Raw genomic sequence first — 23,612 nt, 5'->3', positions numbered from 1 at the left:
CTGGTGGAGGTGTCAAGTTACCGTCTCCCAAACCTCGGCCTGGCCCCTCGAAGAAGACATCTGTTCATACCTTAACTGTGTTAAAGAAGCAGTTAGAGAGTACACCTAAGATAACTGCTAGAGAAATGAAAGGAAAGAACCCACATCTTCTCTCAGAGGTGTCTGTAAGATCTGTTTACAGACGTGTGTCAGAACTGGGCTACAGTAGTCACCGCCAGGTTAGGAAACCAATCGTCTCCAAGCCACAGAAGAAACGTAGGCTGGACTGCTCAACAGTGGTCTGAAGTACTTTGGAGTGAGGAAGCAATCTTCACCGTCACCTGTAACCGTTGTGAACATGTGTACCGGCACAGAGGTAGTGACCCGCTAGACCCACGCTACACCTGTGGGACCACCAAACACCCAGACTCATGGCTTCGGGGTGGTTCAGTGCTCAGAGTGTTGGTGAACTCATTGTGCTTCCCAAAAACCAGTATATGAACCAGTATAATTACCTGGAGTTATTGTGTGACAATTTACCTGAGGCGCTTGACAAGTATGGGGCTACGGTTTTCATGCAGGACGGTGCACCATGTCATACCGCCAAATCTGTAGCTCAGTGGCTTAAGGACTGTGAAATGAGGTTCTTTAATGACTGGCCAGGCAATTCCCCAGACCTAAACCCTATTGAGAACCTCTGGTCAATAGTGAAACGAAGTTTACTGTGCAAGGATATCAGTTCCATCCCGTGGCTGGAGGTTGCTCTGCATGAGGCAAGGAATAATATACCTCCCCAAACCCTCAAGAATTAGTATGAGAGTCTTCCTACACAGCTGAGGGACGTGATTAAGTGTAAAGGACGCAGCACCAAGTATTAAAACCTCAGTAAGTGTGCAAATATATTAGATTCTTTCATGGTATGTATTTGTGTTTTGGTACGTGTGTGGGGACGGGCGGCATAATGCCATGACTAGCAACATATATATATATATATATATATATATATATATATATATATATATATATATATATATATATATATATATATATATATATTGCTGCCGCTGTGTGCGACAGCACAAGTGTCGCATACAGCACAAGTGTCACACAGCACAAGTGTCGCATACAGCACAAGTGTCACACAGCACAAGTGTCACATAGAGCACAAGTGCCACATACAGCACAAGTGCCACACACAGCACAAGTGCCACACACAGCACAAGTATCACACACAGCACAAGTGTCACACACAGCACAAGTATCAAACACAGCACAAGTCTCACACACAGCATAAGTGTCACACACTTGTGCTGTGTGTGACACTTGTGCTGTATGTAACTCTGGTGCTGTATGTAACCCTGGTGCTGTATCTAACACTGACTGTACCTAACACTGAGACTGTACCTAACACTGAGACTGTACCTAACACTGAGACTGTACCTAACACTGGTGCTGTACATAACAATGGTGCTGTACATAACAATGGTGATGCTCGTAACACTTGGGTTGTGCTTAACACTAGAGTTGTGTGTATCACTGGTGCAGTGTGTAACTGGTGCTGTGTAACGCTGGTGTTTGAGCTTCATGTGAATGACAAAACACACTTATTGAAAACTATTTCGAATTATTTTATCATTATTATCCTTTCTTTCTCTCAGATTGTGAAGTGACCTTGATGTCTCCGATGTTGGTGGAAGGGTCTCTTACTCCACCCTTCATGCTTAGTTTCATTCGTAACGCTTCTGAAGTGGAAACAAACATTACTGTTTCAGAGAAATCTAACGAATCTAACAGCTGTATTCTTATTGCTAAATATAACCCAGCTAATTTCCAGTTTTATTCCAAATGTTCAAATGACACGAGTGAAGTTATACGTGCTAAAAGTGAAACAATTTTTTGGAGTGAAATATTTATTACAGCGTTTTCTGAGGACAAACTCTGGATTGCACTGTGTCACCAGACATGTCAGGCTACAACAGTCAGTAGTATGATGCGACCGCCTTTCTCCGTCAAGATGTCCAGCAACAGCACTGTAGTAAATTTCGTCCTCAACTGTCCAAATGCAGGTAAGTGTTGAGTGATGTTATTATTTTGATGCTAGGGATGGGACAATACCAAAATTTCTGCCGATACCAGTACTCAGTTTTTCGATCGATACCAATGCCACACCTATACCATAGCGATCCTTTTCCTATATTTTATATTTCTAAAGTTATAATGACTGTTTAATATATAAAGAAACGCTTATTGCACAATATGTATTAAATAATACAGGAAGGTTAAATATTAAATAACTACTCTGAGATGACATTATTGTTACTGATAGTAGTGAAGTTTTCTACAGTATGGCTCCCACAGTTTGGCTCCCACAGTATGGCTCCCACAGTATGGCTCCCACAGTATGGCTCCCACAGTATGGCATCCACGGCATGACTTCTCAAAGGATGCCGCCTTTCGCACCTTTGATAATGACCTTGACCTCACCCTCAACCACCTCACCCTCGACCACTTCATCCTCGCTGTGCCCACGTGCCCACCCACGTCCTCGCACGCGCCCGCCGCACCCTCGTGCCCACCCGCCATGCCACGCCCACGCATTCTGCAGCGCCTTCTGCAGCGTCGTCCGGATCGCCCCCGCTCCTCGACTTTTTTCCGATTTTTTCAATTTTATTTTGAATTTCATTTTCTTGTGGTCTCCATCTCCTCGGATCAAGTTTTTGGGTTTCCCCTATGGGGTAAGCATTCAAAATGGACTCCCCCTATGGGGTTTAGAATTCCTTGTGCTCTCCAACTCCTCGATCAACACCCTCCCTCACACCACCCTCTAAACCCAATATTCCTGCTCCAACTCCTCAGTTCAAGTTTTTTCTTGATATCAATAATACAAATATTCCTACTCCATCTCCTTGGATCAAGTTTTACCCTCTATCCCCTCACACCACCCTCTAAACCCAATATTCCTGCTCCATCTCCTTGGATCAAGTTTTTGGGTTCCTCCCTATGGGGTTAAGCATTCAAATGGACTCCCCCTATGGGACATGGTACTTTCTCTTAATACAGGTCTAAACAAGTATGACCTCACCCCACATGTGTTTACTCAGCGGTCAGTGATGTCACGTGATGACCTCACACACACAGGCTGAATCTTGTCGACCAAACATTAACTTAAAATGCTGGATAACACTAACATACAATATTTTCATTTATTTATTATACAACCAATACACAATATTTCATATACATCCAACAAAAAAAACACAAATTAATTGAAAAAAGGTGCAATTCATTGACTAAAATCAACATAGAGTAATTCTTTTTCTCTTGAAGAAATTCTGGGCATTTTGTTCTGGATCTTCTTCGTCGTCACCATCTCACTCCATACACATTTTCACTCTTAACCCAGGATAACACAAATAATTCCTCATTTTCTTTAATACCCACAACAATCCACAATTTTTTACAAAATACAACACAAGATTTACTCTCCTCAAGTCTAGACATCTGCCGACTGGCGAGTCTTTGCTCTCCTCCACCAAGCCACAATTTTCACTCATAACCTACAATTTTTCTCGTTTTGACTATTTCATCAGAAAAAGTCACCACAACTCTTACAACTTATAACCACTTTTCGATAAATTCATTAGTCACAATTTTGCATATTACGAAGTTAATACCCACACACACACACACACACACACACTCAAACACACACACACACACACACACACACACACACACACACACACACATACACACACACACACACACACACACACTTTTCTCAACATCTCTGAAGAAATATATTCTCTCATGAACAACCTTTATCATCTCACTGCAGAACAACTCCCAGATTACTTCGAACACTCTCATAAATCATTGAATATTCACAAAAACACCTTTGAACATTTCCAAACAACACTAAAACACTTCCAAAATAACATTTTGAATACTCCCAAATAAGATTTGACATCTCTAATTTATCTACACTTACATTATTTCATTAAATTACAACTCATTACCCAGACTCCTCCCTAAGTCTCCAGACTTCACAACATTATCACAAAAACTAACTCAAACACTTATGACATGAGACATTTTACCAAAAGTAACACAAACACACACCCACACACCACACTTTACTTTGAACAACACCAAAAACACCATCAATTACCTTTGATTACTTCAAAAACATCATTTGAACACATTCAAAAACATCATCAAACTCCTTTGAATACTCCCAAAACAACCCCACGCCCATTTTTATAAACATTCACACAAAATACCACAATCACCAACTCCATACAATATCTAATACACTCACCTCACTGCCACCAACACACGATGTCACACCCCCACTTTTACTTCATTTAACTTAATGAGAGGAAGTTACTTGTTTCAACCTGTTATATTTCCAGTATCTAAGATCACCACAGTCAAGACGTTTACCAAATTCTATAACCCCACTGCTAAGATCACATGTTTTGTACACACATTCTCTTAAAACATCATAACCAAGATCACTAAAAACTAAGATCGCTTACGTCAAGATCACTAAAACTATCTATACTTTTACTAAGATCACATAACATTTTTGTCTTCTCTAACTCACCCAGCAGTTTACATTCTCATCTACATTTTCACATTTCATTAAATTACAACTCATCCACCAAACTCCTCCCGAATTCTCCGAACTTTACAACATTATCATAAAAACTAACTCATACACACCACGCTATGCTTTGAACAACACCAAAAAAAAAAAACATCAATTACCTTTGAATACTCCCAAAACATCACTAAATACTACCAAAACACCACTGAATACTGCTCAAATGCCACTAAAAATCACCAGAAACTAAGATCAGCACTACCAGCTAATACCCATTTTATAGAAATCCCCACATTTTTTTCTTAAATGTAATGCACATTCCTCCCTACACTCACTAAATTTCTAATAAAATCCATTCCATACCATCTCCTCAAATCCACATAGATTAATATTATACTCATAACCCACAATTTTTCTCGTTTTAACTATTTCAACAGAAAAGTCACCACATTTTCATATTGACTCAGTAATATTAACAACGTGTCACAATTTTTTAGAAAACACTTATTTTTTATGAATATATCACAAACACATCCAACTAAGATATGATATGATATAAATCACATTTTAGCCACATTCCCTCGATTTCTGTAATATGAATAAAAAAACTGGGATAACATTAGAACATTTCCAAAACACTTCCAAATTATGTTGGAACACATTCAAAAATATATTGGAACACTTCCGAAATACATTAGAGTACTCCAGAATTACTTTGAACGACTCCATTTTGGATATTTCCAAATTAGTTTTGGAGATTATATCTTAAAATCGAACATTGTTTTCTTGTTGGTAAACACAGTCAATGGTAGAAATATTTACTCGATTTCCGGATAGAAACACAATCCTCGCTCTAACGGACACCATGAAATGGTGTTCACACCCACGGTAGAAAATCACATAGTCATTACGTATCTCCTTACTGAACACCTTTGTCAACACAGGTCAGTCAGACGAGCGCCATAAATGTTATTCACACACAAGCTAGATTTAAGATAATCATCTCTTTCCAGTGCAACTGTGTCCTCTTATGCTAAAATTTGGTGAGGTCACAGGGCTGACAGACACCATGAAATTAGCTTAAATGAACTAAAAGTGTGCATGAAAGCACAACAGATATCTTCCAAATTATTTACTTAAAAGCATAATCATACTGTGTCCCCTTATTAACTTAAATGAATTAAGTTACTTTTCTTCTTCTTGTTAACTTAAACGAAGTAAACATGTATAAGAGATATAACATTGGTATTCTACCTAAATATTTTTTTCATGGTAAGGATTGATTGATTTAAAAATCATCATGTCTTAAAATTTTTATTAAATATTTCTCTTTTTAATGAATGAATCATCATATATTATTAATCTTGGTGTAACAACATGCTCTAAACATCATAAATTCTCCTCTCTAGATTTTTTCTTGTTCTTCCAAGCCCTGTCACATCCATACCTGTAAATGTTAATATTTTTTATTTCATTAGCATATAATGGGGAGAATTTTGCATCATCACCTGTAAAAGATATAAACCAACTAAAAGTTATATATTTTTTTTCACTATCCCAAACATGTCTCTCTCAAGTGTTACATCAGTATTCCTCTCGTTAACTTAAATGAACTAAGTTACTTTTCTTCTTGTTAACTTAAATGAAGTAAACATTCTCTATGGTAGAAATGATTATTTGTGTTCAGGTAGAGAGAGAGAGAGAGAGAGAGAGAGAGAGAGAGAGAGAGAGAAGGCCGAAATGGTAAGTAACACATTCCACGAAGAGGTAAATATGAGTTATATATTAGTTCAAATATATGTCTCTCTCTTCAAGTTATAATTACTTCCTCATAATAATAATAATAATAACTTAAATGAATTAAACCACTGATACAAGGTAAATAATTTTGCTTACCTTATAAGTTACACATTAGGTTCAATGATTTTAATATATTGTTTAATGTCTCTGAAAAGTTCTCTCGAAATTAATTTCCACTTCTAATTTCTCTTTGTTGAATGTACAAATCACTCTGTCTTGATTCAAATGTGTGATATTTTTTAAGAAAGGATCTTTAGCCGCTCTAACAAATGCTTTCTCATTCTTGATATATCTATAAGATTCAGCATACTTTGTGATATTCAACAATGATTTCCCATATATGGCATTATTAGTTAATTTGAAAGCTTTTGACTTGATAGGACATTATGTGCCTGTTCTCTGTGCGATATTAGTTATGAAAGGTTCTAAAAATCTTGACTGAGTATATTCATATATGGCATGAACCTTTTCCACCTCTAACCCAAGTTCCATTAATAATTGTAGCAAATCTAGACTGATCAAATAATTTTTCTGGGGTAGATGACTGGCCGCTAATTTCACATTAGATTTGGGGATCTTTCTACCTTCATTTTTCAATATAGATTCGCAATAAGGAGATAACATCTCTTCTGATATATTCATGTGTGATAATATCAAAGGAAGTTCATCAGTACGTCTAGCTACCTCAGGGGTCACGTACTTGGTATCACATTCTATCCAATAACCTTTTTGACCCTCACACAATACATTACTTAATCCCACATCGAGGAAAGCAATCTTCTCCTTATTCTGTGGAAGAGCTTCAACCATTGCACTAGCATACAAAGAATTAAAATCTAGATATAAAATATGAGTGCCCATTCCACTCTCAACATCAAAATTGGGATTAATTAAGGGATTATCTGCTTTAGAATACTGATTAATTGCACACGTAAACCCTCCTCTGAGATTCCTTTTAATCAAGTCATATAACTCATGGGAATATATCATATCTAATTTTACATTAGTTTTCAAGAGGAATGTATCCCAACTGAATAAAGGTAAACTTATATAATTACTAACATCTAGCTTATAAATATCTTTGAGTGTTTTACGCCACTCCATGAAGACATCGGCTAACAATCCAACATCTGTCTTGAGATATAACATTAAGTAATCTAAAGTCTTACATTTGCCCAAGTCAAACACTTTCAAAGCATGATCATAATCTTCCTGGCTAAAAGCACTATTTCTCAAAGAATTAATAAAATGTTCTTTACTCGGTAATTTTGTTTCATCGAGTTTTCTTTAAACTATCAATATAATCATATCACAAAACTTGTTTTCCTTTACATAATAAAGGTAAGACATCCTGAGGCACATCTTTCAGAATAGCCTCTGTATATTTCAGTGATTTACTTGCCTTGATATGCTGATCTGCTAAAGTGGGAAGAGATCCATTCAATAAAGACAGAGAATCTTGAAACCTAACCTTACCTATGTCTGCTTTCAAGAATTTGAGTCCTTGTCTCGAATGAAGTTCAATTTCATATTTATCAACCTGCAATTCCTTTAAAATTATTTCTAAATCATACGACATGTTATGACAAAAAAAATAATAATTTCTCACTCTTATCTTTACACTGCAAATTACAACGAGCACAATATGCACCAATATAATTATTGAATTTTAAAGTGTGGTCATGATATTTATGTTTGTCTTGGGCATTTTTGAAGGTGTTACTACATAATTCACAAGTTATCTGAGAATCATTTCTGGTCTTATCCTCCTCTGTCATATGGATTACACGATACTCTCTTCTAAACTTTATCTTAGTCCATTCACCACTAACATTTAAAATTAAATGATTAACAGCATCCTCGCCCTTATAACTCTTCATACACACTATTTCTCCTTTGCAATCAAATATAATATAACAATAGGCAATGGCTTTATGACGAGACTCAATTTTACCTGTCGGGAGAGCGGTGTCTAATGCACATTCGAAATCAAATACACCAATGTATTCGCTGGAATGTGTATGACTAAAATTTTTAAAGTGTACTGTTGTTCCTTCCGAGGGGAGTATGATTGATTTTACATCCATCTTCGTGGATATCTAACTCTTCCTGTGTATTCAACTTCATCAAACAACTATGACAGTGCTTCTTTACACCTTTTTCTGACATACCCGTCAAAATCTTTGATTAAAACCAAATGACTTTCATTTAACAATAACGCACACATGATGTCCTTATATTTCTTATTCCCCTTATGACACAACCACAAATGTCCCATCTTGATCCTTTCTTAATTGATAAACATATAATGACACTTTATTTTCCTTCTCTAATATACCTAACTTATCACGTGTAATGGGAAAAGCATCTATAGAAGATTTTGCATGATTAAGACATTCTTTCTTAGTATTAACTGCCTTGCAAATATTTTTCCATGACATGTTCTTTTTATGACATTGATAGGCAGCAAAAGCACGCAGTACACATAACCCATCATTAATCACTTGATTAAATACATATTGGCTCCCTCGCAGTTTCTTGGGATATGCCACATTTGATCCTGCTTGTACTCTGAATTCTACTTTGACATATTCGATACTGAAAGATTCGATTTGATCTATGATCCAACCAGATCCTTCCTGATCTTGCAACTCTGTCTCGTATCTTTCTAATATCGTTCCCACCCAACGATCAAATACTTCAGAGATTTCCTCTTCACTTACTAACTCAAACCCTAAATTTATCACAAATTGCCCATTTTGATCAACACCCGATATGTTTTGACGTAATATCCTTATAACTATAATCGCGTGGATTCTGAGCAACATTGCTAGAGGTGATCTATCATACATATCTCGCATCTGATCTATAAAATAATCCCTATAAGCATGTAAATACATTTTTAACTCTCTGTTAGCACTGTTAGTAGGCACTGTGTGCCTACCTCTAAAATTCTGGATGTATGTGATAATTTCTGGTTTCTCATCATGTGAGGTAGTTGCTCTCTCATCTTCACCTCCACTATTGTGTGCGACATTATTGACAGACACGTCATGTGAGGTAGTTGCTCTCTCATCATCTTCATTAATGGGGACAGAAGTATCCACATCCCCAGCTGCACCTCCGCGCTGTGAGGTACCAACACTAGCAGAACTACCTGCACTCTCAAGTTGTACATCATTACTCTCAGTTTCATTCACAACAGTACCAGGTGTATTTCCTGCAGAGGAAAAAGTATATCCAATTCATAACCCAAAAAGATATTTTTACATATTACGTATTAAGATTTCAATGAATAGAACAAAATCTTTCACCGTTCTCAGTTTTTACATATTATGAATTAAGATTTTAATGAAAAGAACAAAAATCTTTCTCGAGTGACTAACACAATTTTACGATAAATATTTTTTCAAAACAACAATTTTACTACAAAAGTAAAAGGCACTGATCACAATTTGGATACATACCTGTTTCTACGGCCTTTTGCTATAATACATCTATGCGATCCCACTCATTCTGTAATTCTAACAACCTCTCATCGCGATGTACACCGCCTCTCTTGATTTCCGTCGATCGGCGCCTTCTTATCGACAATCTCCTCTTCACTAATGCTTCGAAGTAATTTGCGTATATTCTTTTCTTATCCTCTGTTAAGAATTTCACTTATTAATGCACTTTTCCAGTAAAAAAAAAAAAATTCACTCGTATGCTCCAACAAAATTATCCCCAAAAATTTCCGTTATATCATTCAATTATTCCACTTGTTAAATAATATCTGTTTCATCACATATCAAGATTTCTAAGTACAACTTACCTTTCTCCATGATGCTGGGATTCACCGTTGGAAGATGAGGTCAGCCAAGCTTGATGGATGGAAGCACATTCCTAGCTCTGAGAGACTCCTTGACCTTATATGGTTCACCCCCCAAGTATTGCGACGTGATTTTTGTACACCCCCCTCCGGCGATAATCTCCTTACTGAACACCTGTGTCAACACAGGTCACACAGACGGACACTATGAAATGGTGTTCACACCCGTGGTAGAAAATCACATTGTCATTACGTATCTCCTTACTGAACATCTGTCTCAATCGGTACCATAAAGTAACTAATTTTGGTGAGGTAGTCCCGCTCCGCAACAGGAGGTTACTCTGTGTCTCCTCCCTCATTAACTTAGCTGATATATATCTTGAAAACCCATTAACACTTACAGTGTACAAGTCATCTCTCTATGGTAAGCATAATCTCTCTCGACAGTACAATGAACTTGAAAGCATACACATCTGCTGATGCTGATATATTTCGTTATCCATCAAGGATTATCACTGCCGGATATTCGAATGGTGGCAAATCTTATTTCACATCAAAATTATTAAAGTTATACCATGAGAAATTTCATAACATTATAATATGTGGGGTGACATCAAACACCCTTAGAACAAGATTCAGAGATATCCCATAAATTAACATTAAGTAAAGATATTATCGACCCACAGAATGTCATTGCATCATCCGATAAAAATACAATAATTATTGTTGTTGATCTCTTTTTAAAAGCTGGTAACAGTGAAATTATTCTCGAATGTTTTACTAAAGGTAGACATCATAATATAAGCATTATTCTGATTACTCAAAATATATTTCGCGGAGGATGATATAGTCGTACCATGGCTTTAAATGCCACACATTTTGCTTTATTTAAAATGAGGGATCTTGGACAAGTAGAGATTCTGGGGAGACAAGTTTTCAGTAAAAATAAAGAATTTGTAAATATATATAAATCTGCCATAAATCGATCACCCTTTGGTTATTTGCATTAAATACACCAGAAGCATTACAGTTGCGAACCAATGTGTTACGTCAGGATTCCTACGAAATTGAATACCAATGGAGCGAACAAAATTAATTGAAAAGGTTTATAGAGATCCTGGCTCTGTGGGATCATTCTCTGGTGTAAACAATTTATATGCAGCTGTAAAAAAGATTGATCCCTCCATAACCTTGAAAGAGATCAGAAATTTCTTAAATTCAGAAAGATCATATACTTTACATGTTCTTAAACCTAAGAAGTTTCCTCGTAGAAAAATAATTGCACCCAAACCCAAAGTGATATTAACCTGTGATTTGGGTGATATGTCTAAATTATCCAGATATATTTGCACTAATACATAACTCATATTTGCCTCCTCGTGGAATGTGTTACTTACCATTTCGGCCTTCTCTCTCTCTCTCTCTCTCTCTCTCTCTCTCTCTCTCTCTCTCTCTCTCTCTCTCTACCTGAACACAAACAATCATTTCTACCATAGAGAATGTTTACTTCATTTAAGTTAACAAGAAGAAAAGTAACTTAATTCATTTAAGTTAACGAGAGGAATACTGATGTAACACTTGAGAGAGACATGTTTGGGATAGTGAAAAAATATATATAACTTTTAGTTGGTTTATATCTTTTACAGGTGATGATGCAAAATTCTCCCCATTATATGCTAATGAAATAAAAAATATTAACATTTACAGGTATCGATGTGAAGGGGCTTGGAAGAACAAGAAAAAGACCTAGAGAGGAGAATTTATGATGTTTAGAGCGTGTTGTTACACCAAGATTAATAATATATGATGATTCATTCATTAAAAAGAGAAATATTTAATAAAAATTTTAAGACATGATGATTTTTAAATCAATCAATCCTTACCATGAAAAAAATATTTAGGTAGAATACCAATGTTATATCTCTTATACATGTTTACTTCGTTTAAGTTAATAATAAGAAGAAAAGTAACTTAGTTCATTTAAGTTAATAAGGGGACACAGTATGATTATGCTTTTAAGTAAATAATGGGAAGATATCTGTTGTGCTTCCATGCACACTTTTAGTTCATTTAAGCTAATTTCATGGTGTCTGTCAGCCCTGTGACCTCACCAAATTTTAGCATAAGAGGACACAGTTGGACTGGAAAGAGATGATTATCTTAAATCTAGCTTGTGTGTGAATAACATTTATGGCGCTCGTCTGACTGACCTGTGTTGACAAAGGTGTTCAGTAAGGAGATACGTAATGACTATGTGATTTTCTACCTTGGGTGTGAACACCATTTCATGGTGTCTGTCAGAGCGAGGATTGTGTATCTATCCAGAAATCGAGTAAATATTTCTACCAATGACTGTGTTTACCAACAAGAAAACAATGTTCGATTTTTAAGATAAAGTCTCCAAAACTAATTTGGAAATATCCAAAATGGAGTCGTTCAAGGTAATTCTGGGGTACTCTAATGTATTTTGGAAGTGTTCCAATATATTTTTGAATTTGTTCCAACGTAATTTGGAAGTGTTTTGGAAATTAATTAATGTTATCCCAAGCATTTTGTTCGTATTACAGAAATCGAGGGAATGTGGCTAAAATGTGATTTATATCATATCATATCTTAGTTGGATGTGTTTGTGATATATTTATAAAAAATAAGTGTTTTCTAAAAATCTGTGACACGTTGTGAATATTACTGAGTCAATATGAAAATTTGGTGACTTTTTTCTGTTGAAATAGTTAAAACGAGAAAAATTGTGGGTTATGAGTATAATATTAATCTATGTGGATTTGAGGAGATGGTATGGAATGGATTTTATTAGAAATTTAGTGAGTGTAGGGAGGAATGTGCATTACATTTAAGAAAAAATTATGGGAATTTCTATAAAATGGGTATTAGCTGGTAGTGCTGATCTTAGTTTCTGGTGATTTTTAGTGGCATTTGAGCAGTATTCAGTGGTGTTTTGGTAGTATTTAGTAATATTTTGGGAGTATTCAAAGGAAATTGATGTTTTGTTTTTTTGGTGTTGTTCAAAGCATAGCATGGTGTGTATGAGTTAGTTTTTATGATAATGTTGTAAAGTTCGGAGAATACGGGAGGAGTTTGGTGGATGAGTTGTAATTTAATGAAATGTGTAAGTGTAGATGAGAATGTAAATTGCTGGGTGAGTTAGAGAAGACAAAAATGTTATGTGATCTTAGTAAAAGTATAGATAGTTTCAGTGATCTTGACGTAAGCAATCTTAGTTTTTAGTGATCTTGGTTATGATGTTTTAAGAGAATGTGTGTACAAAACATGTGATCTTAGCGGTGGGTTATAGAATATGGTGAACGTCTTGACTGTGGTGATCTTAGATACTGGAGATATAACAGGTTGAAACAAGTAACTTCCTCTCATTAAGTTAAATGAAGTAAAAGTGGGGGTGTGACATCGTGTGTTGGTGGCAGTGAGGTGAGTGTATTAGATATTGTATGGAGTTGGTGATTGTGGTATTTTGTGTGAATGTTTATAAAAATGGGTGTGGGGTTGTTTTGGGAGTATTCAAAGGTGTTTGATTATGTTTTTGAATGTGTTCAAATTATGTTTTTGAAGTAATCAAAGGTAATTGATGGTGTTTTTGGTGTTGTTCAAAGTAAAGTGTGGTGTGTGGGTGTGTGTTTGTGTTACTTTTGGTAAAATGTCTCATGTCATAAGTGTTTGAGTTAGTTTTTGTGATAATGTTGTGAAGTCTGGAGACTTAGGGAGGAGTTTGGGTAATGAGTTGTAATTTAATGAAATAATGTAAGTGTAGATAAATTAGAGATGTCAAATCTTATTTGGGAATTTTCAAAATGTTATTTTGGAAGTGTTTTAGTGTTCTTTGGAAATGTTCAAAGGCGTTTTTGTGAATATTCAATGATTTATGAGAGTGTTCGAAGTAATCTGGGAGTTGTTCTGCAGTGAGATAATAAAGGTTGTTCATGAGAGAATATATATCTTAAGAGATGTTGAGAAAAGTGTATGTCTGTGTGTGTGTGTGGGTATTAACTTCGTAATATGTAAAATTGTGACTAGTGAATTTATCGAAAAGTGGTTATAAGTTATAAGAGTTGTGGTGACTTTTTCTGATGAAATAGTTAAAACGAGAAAAATTGTGGGTTATGAGTAAAAATTGTGGCTTGGTGGAGGAGAGCAAAGACTCGCCAGTCGGCAGATGTCTAGACTTGAGGAGAGTGAATCTTGTGTTGTATTTTGTAAAAAATTGCGGATTGTTGTGGGTATTAACGAAAATGAGGAATTATTTGGGTTATCCTGGGTTAAGAGTGAAAATGTGTATGGAGTGAGATGGTGACGACGATGAAGATCCAGAACAAAATGCCCAGAATTTCTTCAAGAGAAAAAGAATTACTCTATGTTGATTCTAGTCAATGAATTGTACCTTTTTTCAATTAATTTGTATTTTTTTTGTTGGATGTATATGAAATATTGTGCATTAGTTGTATAATAAACAAATTAAAATATTGTGTATTATTGTTATCCTGCATTTTAAGTTAATATTTGGTCGACAAGATTCAGCCTGTGTGTGTGAAGTCATCACGTGACATCACTGACCGCTGAGTAAACACAGGTGGGGTGAGGTCACACTTGTTTAGACCTGTATTAAGAGAAAGTACCATACCCCATAGGGGGAGTCCATTTGAATGCTTACCCCCCATAGGGAGAAACCCAAAAACTTGATCCAAGGAGATGGAGCAGGAATATTGGGTTTAGAGGGTGGTGTGAGGGGATAGAGGGTAAAACTTGATCCAAGAAGATAGAGCAGGAATATTTGTATTATTGATATCAAGAAAAAACTTGATCCGAGGAGTTGGAGCAGGAATATTGGCTTTAGAGGGCAGTGTGAGGGAGGGTGTTGATCCGAGGAGTTGGAGAGCACAAGAAATTCAAAACCCCATAGGGGGAGTCCATTTTGAATGCTTACCCCCATAGGGGGAACCCAAAAACTTGATCCGAGGAGATGGAGACCGTAAGAAAATGAAATTCAAAAAACATTTTGAAAAAAATCGGAAAAAATTCGAGGAGCGGGGGCGATCCGGACGACGCTGCAGAAGGCGCTGCAGAAGGTGCGGGTGGGTGCTAGGGCACGGCATGGTGGGCAGGCGCGAGGGCACGCACGAGGACGTGGGCGGGCGCGGTGAGGATGAGGTGGTCGAGGGCGTGGTGAAGGTCATTATCAAAGGTGCGAAAAGGCAGCATCCTTTGAGAAGCCATACTGTGGGAGCCATACTGTAGAAAACTTCACTACTACTGATTACTTGGCCTCTTGTGTTAATTAGTATTGATCAGTGCCTTTGACAACTAGTGTGTGTGTGTGTGTGTGACTAACCTTTACAAACGTGAGGTAGAGTGCTAATGTTGATATTTTTAAGCACACATGTAATATTAATATTTAAAAAGTATTGGTTGGTATCGGCCCTTTTTTCACCGACTGCGTAAAAAATGTCCAATAACCATGATACCGATACTTTGGCCCATCCCTATTTTGGACTTTTAAACCTGCAGAAATTAAAGTGTTTTCTTTTGTCGGAGATGAAAAATCTGGTAAAACAAAGAGAGCTGAAACAGCTGTGTTATGAGGTAACTAGATTAAGAAATAATGAAGAGTGAAGAAGTGGAGGAAGGAAGGAAGAGGGAATTAGACAAAATTACCGAACACGAGAAAATGAATGAAAGACTAAAAATAGAAAATGTTGAGTCACTTTCTCTCTGAACCAGAAAATGATTCACAATGAGAGAGGAGGCAAAAAGTAAATACAAAGAAATGTATGATTTACTGATATGACAGGTGAGAAAGTGACGAAATTTTACAATTCTGCAAGATTCCGTAGCTCGGCTAACTCCTCAATGTGACCTTTACAATTGCTCCCATGAATGGGATCACCCGCTCTTTTCCGACGATCCTCATTCTGTCTACATATTCCCACGTTTTCCATGTACTCCTTGTTGACGATATTTTATACATCTTATACCCCATTGCTAACTGCCTGGCAGAAATGTGCTTGAAACGAACGTTTCGAGAGAGAAAAATCAAGCAAGAGATAGAAAGAGTTCTATATATTTTGATTCATCACTGAGGCTCTCTTCATTAGTCTCGTGAGGAGGGTCTCGGTAGGTCTCGTTTTTTCTATTAACCATTGATTATTACTCTTTTATTTTTTGGAAAACAGTATGATGAGTACACATATTCACAAAACCACAGGAGTACATCTAGTTAGGTCTCATTATGTCTTCCTTCATCCTCAGGATGCCAGATGAGACGCAAGGGACTTGTTGCCAAGGGAAACAGCGGAATCACTTCGTTCTTCGTCACTGGAGGAGACAACTTTACCGGGATTAAGATTTCCACAAAACCGAGTATTGATATAACATTGAACTCCTCATTCTTCATGAAGTCCCAGTGGAATCAAGTATATGTCATCTGCACATCATTAAACATATACGTAAGTTGGTAGCGTTTTCTAAGTCGGGCAAAATGTATTCTCATGTGATCCACATTGCTGCCAGTGAGGGATAACTGACCCAAGTAATTATGCCTATCCTCCCTTGGATCGAACCTGTTTGCCTCCCATTTTCCCTTGCTTTGTATGCCTCCTACAGCTTAAACGTTTCCCTCATCCAATAAATAAAGTGTAACAACAGTCATTCGCTTCTTAGATATTATTACCAACTCAGTGATGCTTTAGTCTTATTTTGCTGTCCAGATCGTCCACTGACTTAGCGGCCAATTCAAAACAAAGTTTACTGTTACCTGTATCATTGTATTACACTGGTCAACAACCAAAATGCTTCCGAGACCAGAGTAGCAATTTCCAACTAATTTTAGATCACTGATAATGAATATCATGGTTAAAATTGTTTGTTAGCTCTACTTTTCAATATACACCTACGTGTCACATCAGGTTCCAACGGGCTTCGGCAGTGTTTCTTACTACACTCACAGTCTCACTGACCTTCATTATTGTTCCAGCAGTCAGCATATGTTGCAATGCATGAAATGTGATGAATATCAATGGCAGCTCTGTGGTGACTTTAAGGTTGTTGCTTATGTAATGGGCTTGCAGGGCGGATACACCAAGTACTGCTGCTTTCCATGTGAATGGGACAGCCATGCAAGAGATTTACACTACATCAGGAGAAACTGGCCACCTCGTCAATCATTGGAGCCTGGGATGAAAAATGTTCAACATCCACCTCTCATTGAACCAAACAAAATGCTACCACCACTACCCATAAAACTGGGGCTAATGAAAAACTTTGCAAAAGCTTTGGACAAATCCGGTCAGGGATTCAAGTATTTAACATCAAAATTCCCCTCACTGAGAGACGCTAAGATAAGAAAGGGAGTCTTCAATGGTCCTCATATTCGAGAGCTTCTTGAAGATGGTGACTTTGAATCAGACCTTCATGGGGAGGAGAAAGCTGCTTGGGAAGCATTCAAGTTAGTGGCGAAGGGACTTCTCGGAAACAAAAGGAAATGCAACTATGAAGAATTGGTGGAAAACCTCATCAAGGCTTACAAGAACATGGGATGTAACATGTCACTTAAAATCTACTTTTTGGACTCACATTTAGACTTTATTACAGCGAGCTGTGGGGCAGTTAGTGACGAACATGGTGAAAGGTTTCACGAAGATATTTCAACCATGGAAAAATGGTTCCAGGCAAATGGGGCACAAGAATGCTTGCAGACTACTGCTGGACATTGGCAAGAGATGATTCTTCAGCCCACTATGAGCGTCAAGCAAAAAGGCAGAGAATAGGTACGGATTCGAGTTTAAAATATACTGGCACATATTGTGCATTATAATAAAAAAATCAAATATTACATGTCTCTTATCTTTAAAACTATGGCCAATAAACATTTTTCAAGGTGATATTTGGATTCAGGACATGAAAATACATACGAATTAAGTAATCTCATTTAAGAAGCATACAACTTATCAAAAATTGTTGACCAGTGTATCACATAAGATGTTCTATGTGAGTAACCTGTTAGTTAATAAAGTTAAAATTCTATGGAATGGAAGTGGATCAATAAACCATCCATTCGACAATACACTATCAGAATATATTAATACTTGAAAAGGTAATTAAAGTTAATTCTCAGTGTACATACACTGAGACACCTCTCTAACTATATGCCTTGTTTATAGTATATGTAATGAGTGTATTAAATATATGGTTTGTTGACTGTCATTAAAGGTTCAGTTCACTTCGAAACTAAAGGAAAAAACCCTGAAATAATAATTTGTCTTTGAGTGAACGTCGATTTCTCAGATACGATTTAAAAGCAAATTTTTCGGAATACATTGCTTTGGTTAGTTTTGATTTGGCTATGTTAAAGCGTATTTTATTAGCAAAACTTAAACAATTACAAATATCATATTGCTAATAAATGCAATAATTCGTGATCCCCATCCTTTCTAAGTTAATTTACTATTGCAATAGATATATTAAAAATATTAATGTATATTGCCTTCGTGAAGTTGAAATAACGAATGAAAAACGATGTGCCTCTTTCAGGTAATTACCTAATCAACGCTAAAGTGTACAAGAAGTTACATTTTCACACACATTTTATTAAATTGAAAGAATATTGGGATTCAGCACTAGAAAGGCTGAATCTCATCTGAAAAGATATTAATCATAAATATAACCAGATATGTTTTGGTCGCTGAACGATCCAAGGAATGTATTCCCTTATTTCGTATTCCATAATCTCAGTATCTTGTAGCTCAGTGCAGAAATGTATTCCCGTATTTCATGATCCCAGTCTCTTGTAGCTCAATGCAAGTGATTAGAATATTAGAGTGCGATGCATAATTTAATGATATGGTTAATTATTAGTTTTAAAGATTCCGATTAATGGGAAAACATTCACAATGCGTCATATGGAAACTAATATTCAAATATCTTCAATAAAATTTGCAAATTGGGACAAAAACGACGTAAATCTTATTCAAACTTTTCAAAGAGACCAAAGACACCAATAACTTAAAAAGGCACAAGCACATTAAGCTTGAAGCCGCTCAAAAGTTGCATTATCACGGCTTGAAGCTAATCAGATGCAGCACTCTTAACTGATCGCATGATAAGCAGCATTTCATATTTATTTTCATTTAAAAATAAAAATAAATGGGACCTACACAGTCTAAAATATATTCTATTTTTGAAGTATATCCCACCTTTTTAAGAAGGTAAGTTTTATGTAGCTTTGTGTACATAATCTTTTTAAGAATGGTCTGGAGGGAACACAGATGTTATAAGCAGATAAAAGAATAAAAAAAAATTAATCTAGCACAGTCAAATATAATTAAACACTGACTTACATCTAATCAGAAGAGACATTTTCCAATTATTTCACAGAACTAATTTGATTAATAAAACTGGCACATGGTAATTCGTACAACGTAGCATCTAGAAATTAATTCTCTTGAAGAAAACACATCAGTACTAAAAAATTAAACCTGACCAGGTGATAGTTTGCACTTATTGCTCAAAATTCAGAAAAAAAATAAATTAAAAATTCCTACACAGTCTAAACCCACGATACGTTTCACCTATTTCATTCGATGCATCAGCCATTGAAGGTTGATGCCATTCACAGTTGTTATATTTTGATCAAAGGAAACTCTAAACCTCTAGGGGTCATACAACGCCTGTGGAATGGAAGGCATTCAAATTCGATAATGCAATTATAAATAAGGAAAATTTCATCAACAGTTTGCCTTTTTATTCAAAGAAGATATTTTTAATTATTATATTTCTTAAATGCTACTCGGTCTATTACATGTAAATCATTCAATGTGATATGGATGACAGGAATACTTTCATCGCCAAATGCCAGACCAGTTGTCGTCTTCTAGGTGTTGGTGAACGGCAGTGTCGTTATAAATAAGACTACCGCTGACAAAGTTGAGGTCAGTTTCGTAAGCTTCGAGGTGCAGGGTGATGGTGAAGCAAAATGGTGTAACTCCGTCGCTCCATCATTGTCATCACCATCCTGGTATCAAGGTCAGTAGAGCATTGTAAACATAACTTTCCATAACACTTAAGAATTGAGGATGAAATATATATATATGTATGTTTTACCCCCCCCCATCCCACATTCCCTCTATTCACAATCCCCCATTCCTACCGCAGTACCCCCCCTCCACTCCATTCTCCCAGTTCCTCCCCACTCCCGTTTCTTCCCCACTCCGTCTTCCTCTTCACTAACCCTTTCACTTTCTGAACTTTCAGTTTATCTTCACACCATTTTACACTTCTGTTTCCTCCTCCACTTCCTTTCTCTCCCAAGTCCACCTTCTCTCCCTACCCCATTTTCTTTCCAACGAAGTTTTCTCCTCCTTCGAATTTCCCCTCTCATCTACCACTCTTTACTTCCCAGTTTCTCTCCCACCGTACCATCCCCTTTCCACTTTGCTTTTCGTCCCCTCCAAACTTTATTTCCTTCCTCAGTTTACCTTCCTCTTCGCCTCAACATTCCTCCACACCACTTTTCTTCCCACTCCACTTTTCTTCCCTCCTCCCAATTCTTCTTCCTCACCACTCACTTTCCCTTGTTTTACTAGTATCAAAAATTTATGTATGTGAGCAAAGAAGTGTTGTAAGGTGCAATGTATCTTTCACCTTGAAGGAGCCTTTTTTTGTCATATTTCTAACGTCACTAACATCCAGTGAATCATAATCATAAAATCTCTGACAAATCTGACAACAAAAAACTTTAACGAAGTCAGTGACCTTCAATGAAACATGACTCTATAGCTTTTTATGTGACAGATTATGGCGCAGTTACGTACACTGGCTGGGTGTCGGTGGCACTGTTGTTCCTGCTGTGTCTGGTCCTCATCTGCTGTATTGCCTGCAGACATAGGAAGTCATATGTTACTATTGAGTCTTGTGCCAATCCACCCACCTTGCCCCGGTGCAAAGCTCCGACACCTGAACGAATAAGTATCACCACGTATGGTATGCCCCTAGACGAGATTTGCTTAGCCAGTGAACACATTTACGACAGCTGGATGGACCTGGAGGACGCGCAGCAAAGCTCGAGGCACGACAGCGAAAGCGGATCTTCTTGTGCCAGTAAGGCAGTGAAAGAAACTAGTTTCATGAATGGGAGTGAATCTGACGATGTATGTTCTTGTGCCAGCAAGGCAGTGAAGGAAACTAGTTTCAAGGATGGGAGAGAATCTGACTGTGTATCTTCTTGTGCTAGTAAGACAGTGAAGGAAACTAGTTTCAAGGATGGGAGTAAATCTGACGGTGTAGACTAAGGCCATAATCCTGCCATTCATTCTTGTTCCTCAAAAGTAGGATCAAGTTTTTGAAAAGTTTCTTCATGATGGTCTCTGGTGCTGGTGAGACTGTGAAAGAAACCAATTTCTGTGGTGAGAGTGTTTCATATGTTTCAGAGAAACAGAACCATTTTCGTATTATTGCCATACTTGTGAACAAGTGTGGTAACAATACCATATTTGTAGGCAAAATCTTTATTTTAAAGATGACTCTTAGCCAACACAGTGGCTACATGACGTCAGCTTATGAAGCGTACAGCATAATAGTACATACGAAAATAAAGTGAGGTGATAGACGAGGTTAGGTAATGGATGACGGAGTCTCAAAGTGCTGTTCAGTAGCACTGGAAGTCTACATATGCAGCCGCTAAATCCTGTCTCCATGTTCTATTTCTCTCTTTGATAATAATTTCATTGTCCAATCTATTAGATGCCCCTCTTTTTCCCCGTGCTTGATCCAAGCATTGCTCTGGTTGTGTTTGGCAAACTTGTTTGTATTTCAAGTATCAGTGCAGTCTCAAAAACGAACATTCTATCACACCTACCACATAGAATTCTGTAGAAGCCTTCTTCAAAGCTGGAATGGCTGTCGATCGTAGGTATGGTAATAACTGCAAGTTTGATATCACTATAGTGAAGGGTATGGGGTATTTGGATAGTGGAGTCGCCAGCAGCCGTACCACGTCACCACTCCGACATCCACTGAATGATAACGCCTAAATTCACTTCACTTTTCTTTTGTATATGTAATGTGCCTTGTATTTACTTGATAAAGGCCTCTGTGAAGACCAAATGTGTCCTGGTGTTGGTTCCTAACAAGCAGAAATATGTTTTTCAAAAACCATACTCCTAAAGAGTTAATGGAAGACAACATTCTTCAAGTAAGATAATTTTTAAGAAAATATGTTGAGTTTATGAAACAAAAGAATGATCCTCAAACACATGACCAAATTCATCAGGCAGTTAATATCAAATCATAAAGTCATGTTCTTCAGGGACATTACCAGAGGTATGGCCAATTCCTTGAATTAGTGGAACGACCATTGGTTTATTTGATTACCGAATATAGAACACGACATAGAAACTTATGTTTTTATTTAGGGGGACTACGTGGTAACTGACATTAATTAATCACACATCAATCAAGCCAACCAAACACTCCAGCCGTCTCAAATTTCTAACTGGGTGTGCTCCCCTGATAAAACTGGCAAGTTACTAATAAACGAAGTAATTACTTGCCCTCTATGGTGTCTTGGTCGATACCTAGCTCCTGGGCCAAATTCAGGGGCTGATACCTAGCACAACGGCCGGTGGCTTCACATCTGTCCTCGTGCTGCCTTCGTAGCGACACCGTGATTATCACACCCGTTAATGAACGAAATACCACGGCATATGCTAACGAGCCTACCTAACCTGAACAAGAATTGCAATTGACACTGCACAAGCTACATGGACGTTATTATTCGTCCTGGGGGATGGAGTTGTGTCTTCACTTGGACGGCTGATCGTGAGAACTTTGCTCCTCCAACCTTTTAAGAACAGAGGTAATTGAGGGTTAATAATCACTTGATTGAGTTTTAAAGGACTCTGAACTGCAACCTATAATTAGGTAGGGATTGTAGTAATATATATATATATATATATATATATATATATATATATATATATAGATATATATATATATATATATATATATATATATATATATATATATGCGTGTGTAATGTGTGTGTGTAATGTGTGTGTGTGTGTAATGTGTGTGGGTGTGTAATGTGTGTGTGTAATGTGTGTGTGTGTGTAATGTGTGTGGGTGTGTAATGTGTGTGTGTAATGTGTGTGTGTGTGTAATGTGTGTGTGTGTGTGTAATGTGTGTGTGTGTGTAATGTGTGTGTGTGTGTAATGTGTGTGGGTGTGTAATGTGTGTGTGTGTGTAATGTGTGTGGGTGTGTAATGTGTGTGTGTGTGTAATGTGTGTGGGTGTGTAATGTGTGTGTGTGTGTAATGTGTGTGTGTGTGTAATGTGTGTGTGTGTGTAATGTGTGTGTGTGTGTAATGTGTGTGTGTGTGTGTAATGTGTGT

General features: G+C 37.0%; 1 protein-coding gene across 1 annotated transcript in view; it reads left to right on the top strand.

Annotated features, from left to right (window-relative positions):
- Nucleotides 1-23,137, top strand: part of LOC128692855 (uncharacterized) — a 34,103-nt gene extending 10,966 nt beyond the window's left edge. Inside the window, exons 2-5 of the mRNA XM_053782180.2 lie at nucleotides 1,638-2,045; nucleotides 16,476-16,672; nucleotides 20,099-20,246; nucleotides 21,015-23,137. Of these exons, the coding sequence (XP_053638155.2) occupies nucleotides 1,638-2,045; nucleotides 16,476-16,672; nucleotides 20,099-20,246; nucleotides 21,015-21,511 (1,250 nt within the window). The 3' untranslated portion in view covers nucleotides 21,512-23,137. The remainder of the gene's footprint in view (nucleotides 1-1,637; nucleotides 2,046-16,475; nucleotides 16,673-20,098; nucleotides 20,247-21,014) is intronic.
- The last annotated feature ends 475 nt before the right edge of the window (nucleotides 23,138-23,612 follow it).

Source organism: Cherax quadricarinatus, chromosome 38 (assembly GCF_038502225.1).
Source record: "Cherax quadricarinatus isolate ZL_2023a chromosome 38, ASM3850222v1, whole genome shotgun sequence".
Lineage (NCBI taxonomy): Eukaryota > Metazoa > Arthropoda > Malacostraca > Decapoda > Parastacidae > Cherax > Cherax quadricarinatus.
This window is presented reverse-complemented; position numbering and strand designations above follow the sequence as displayed.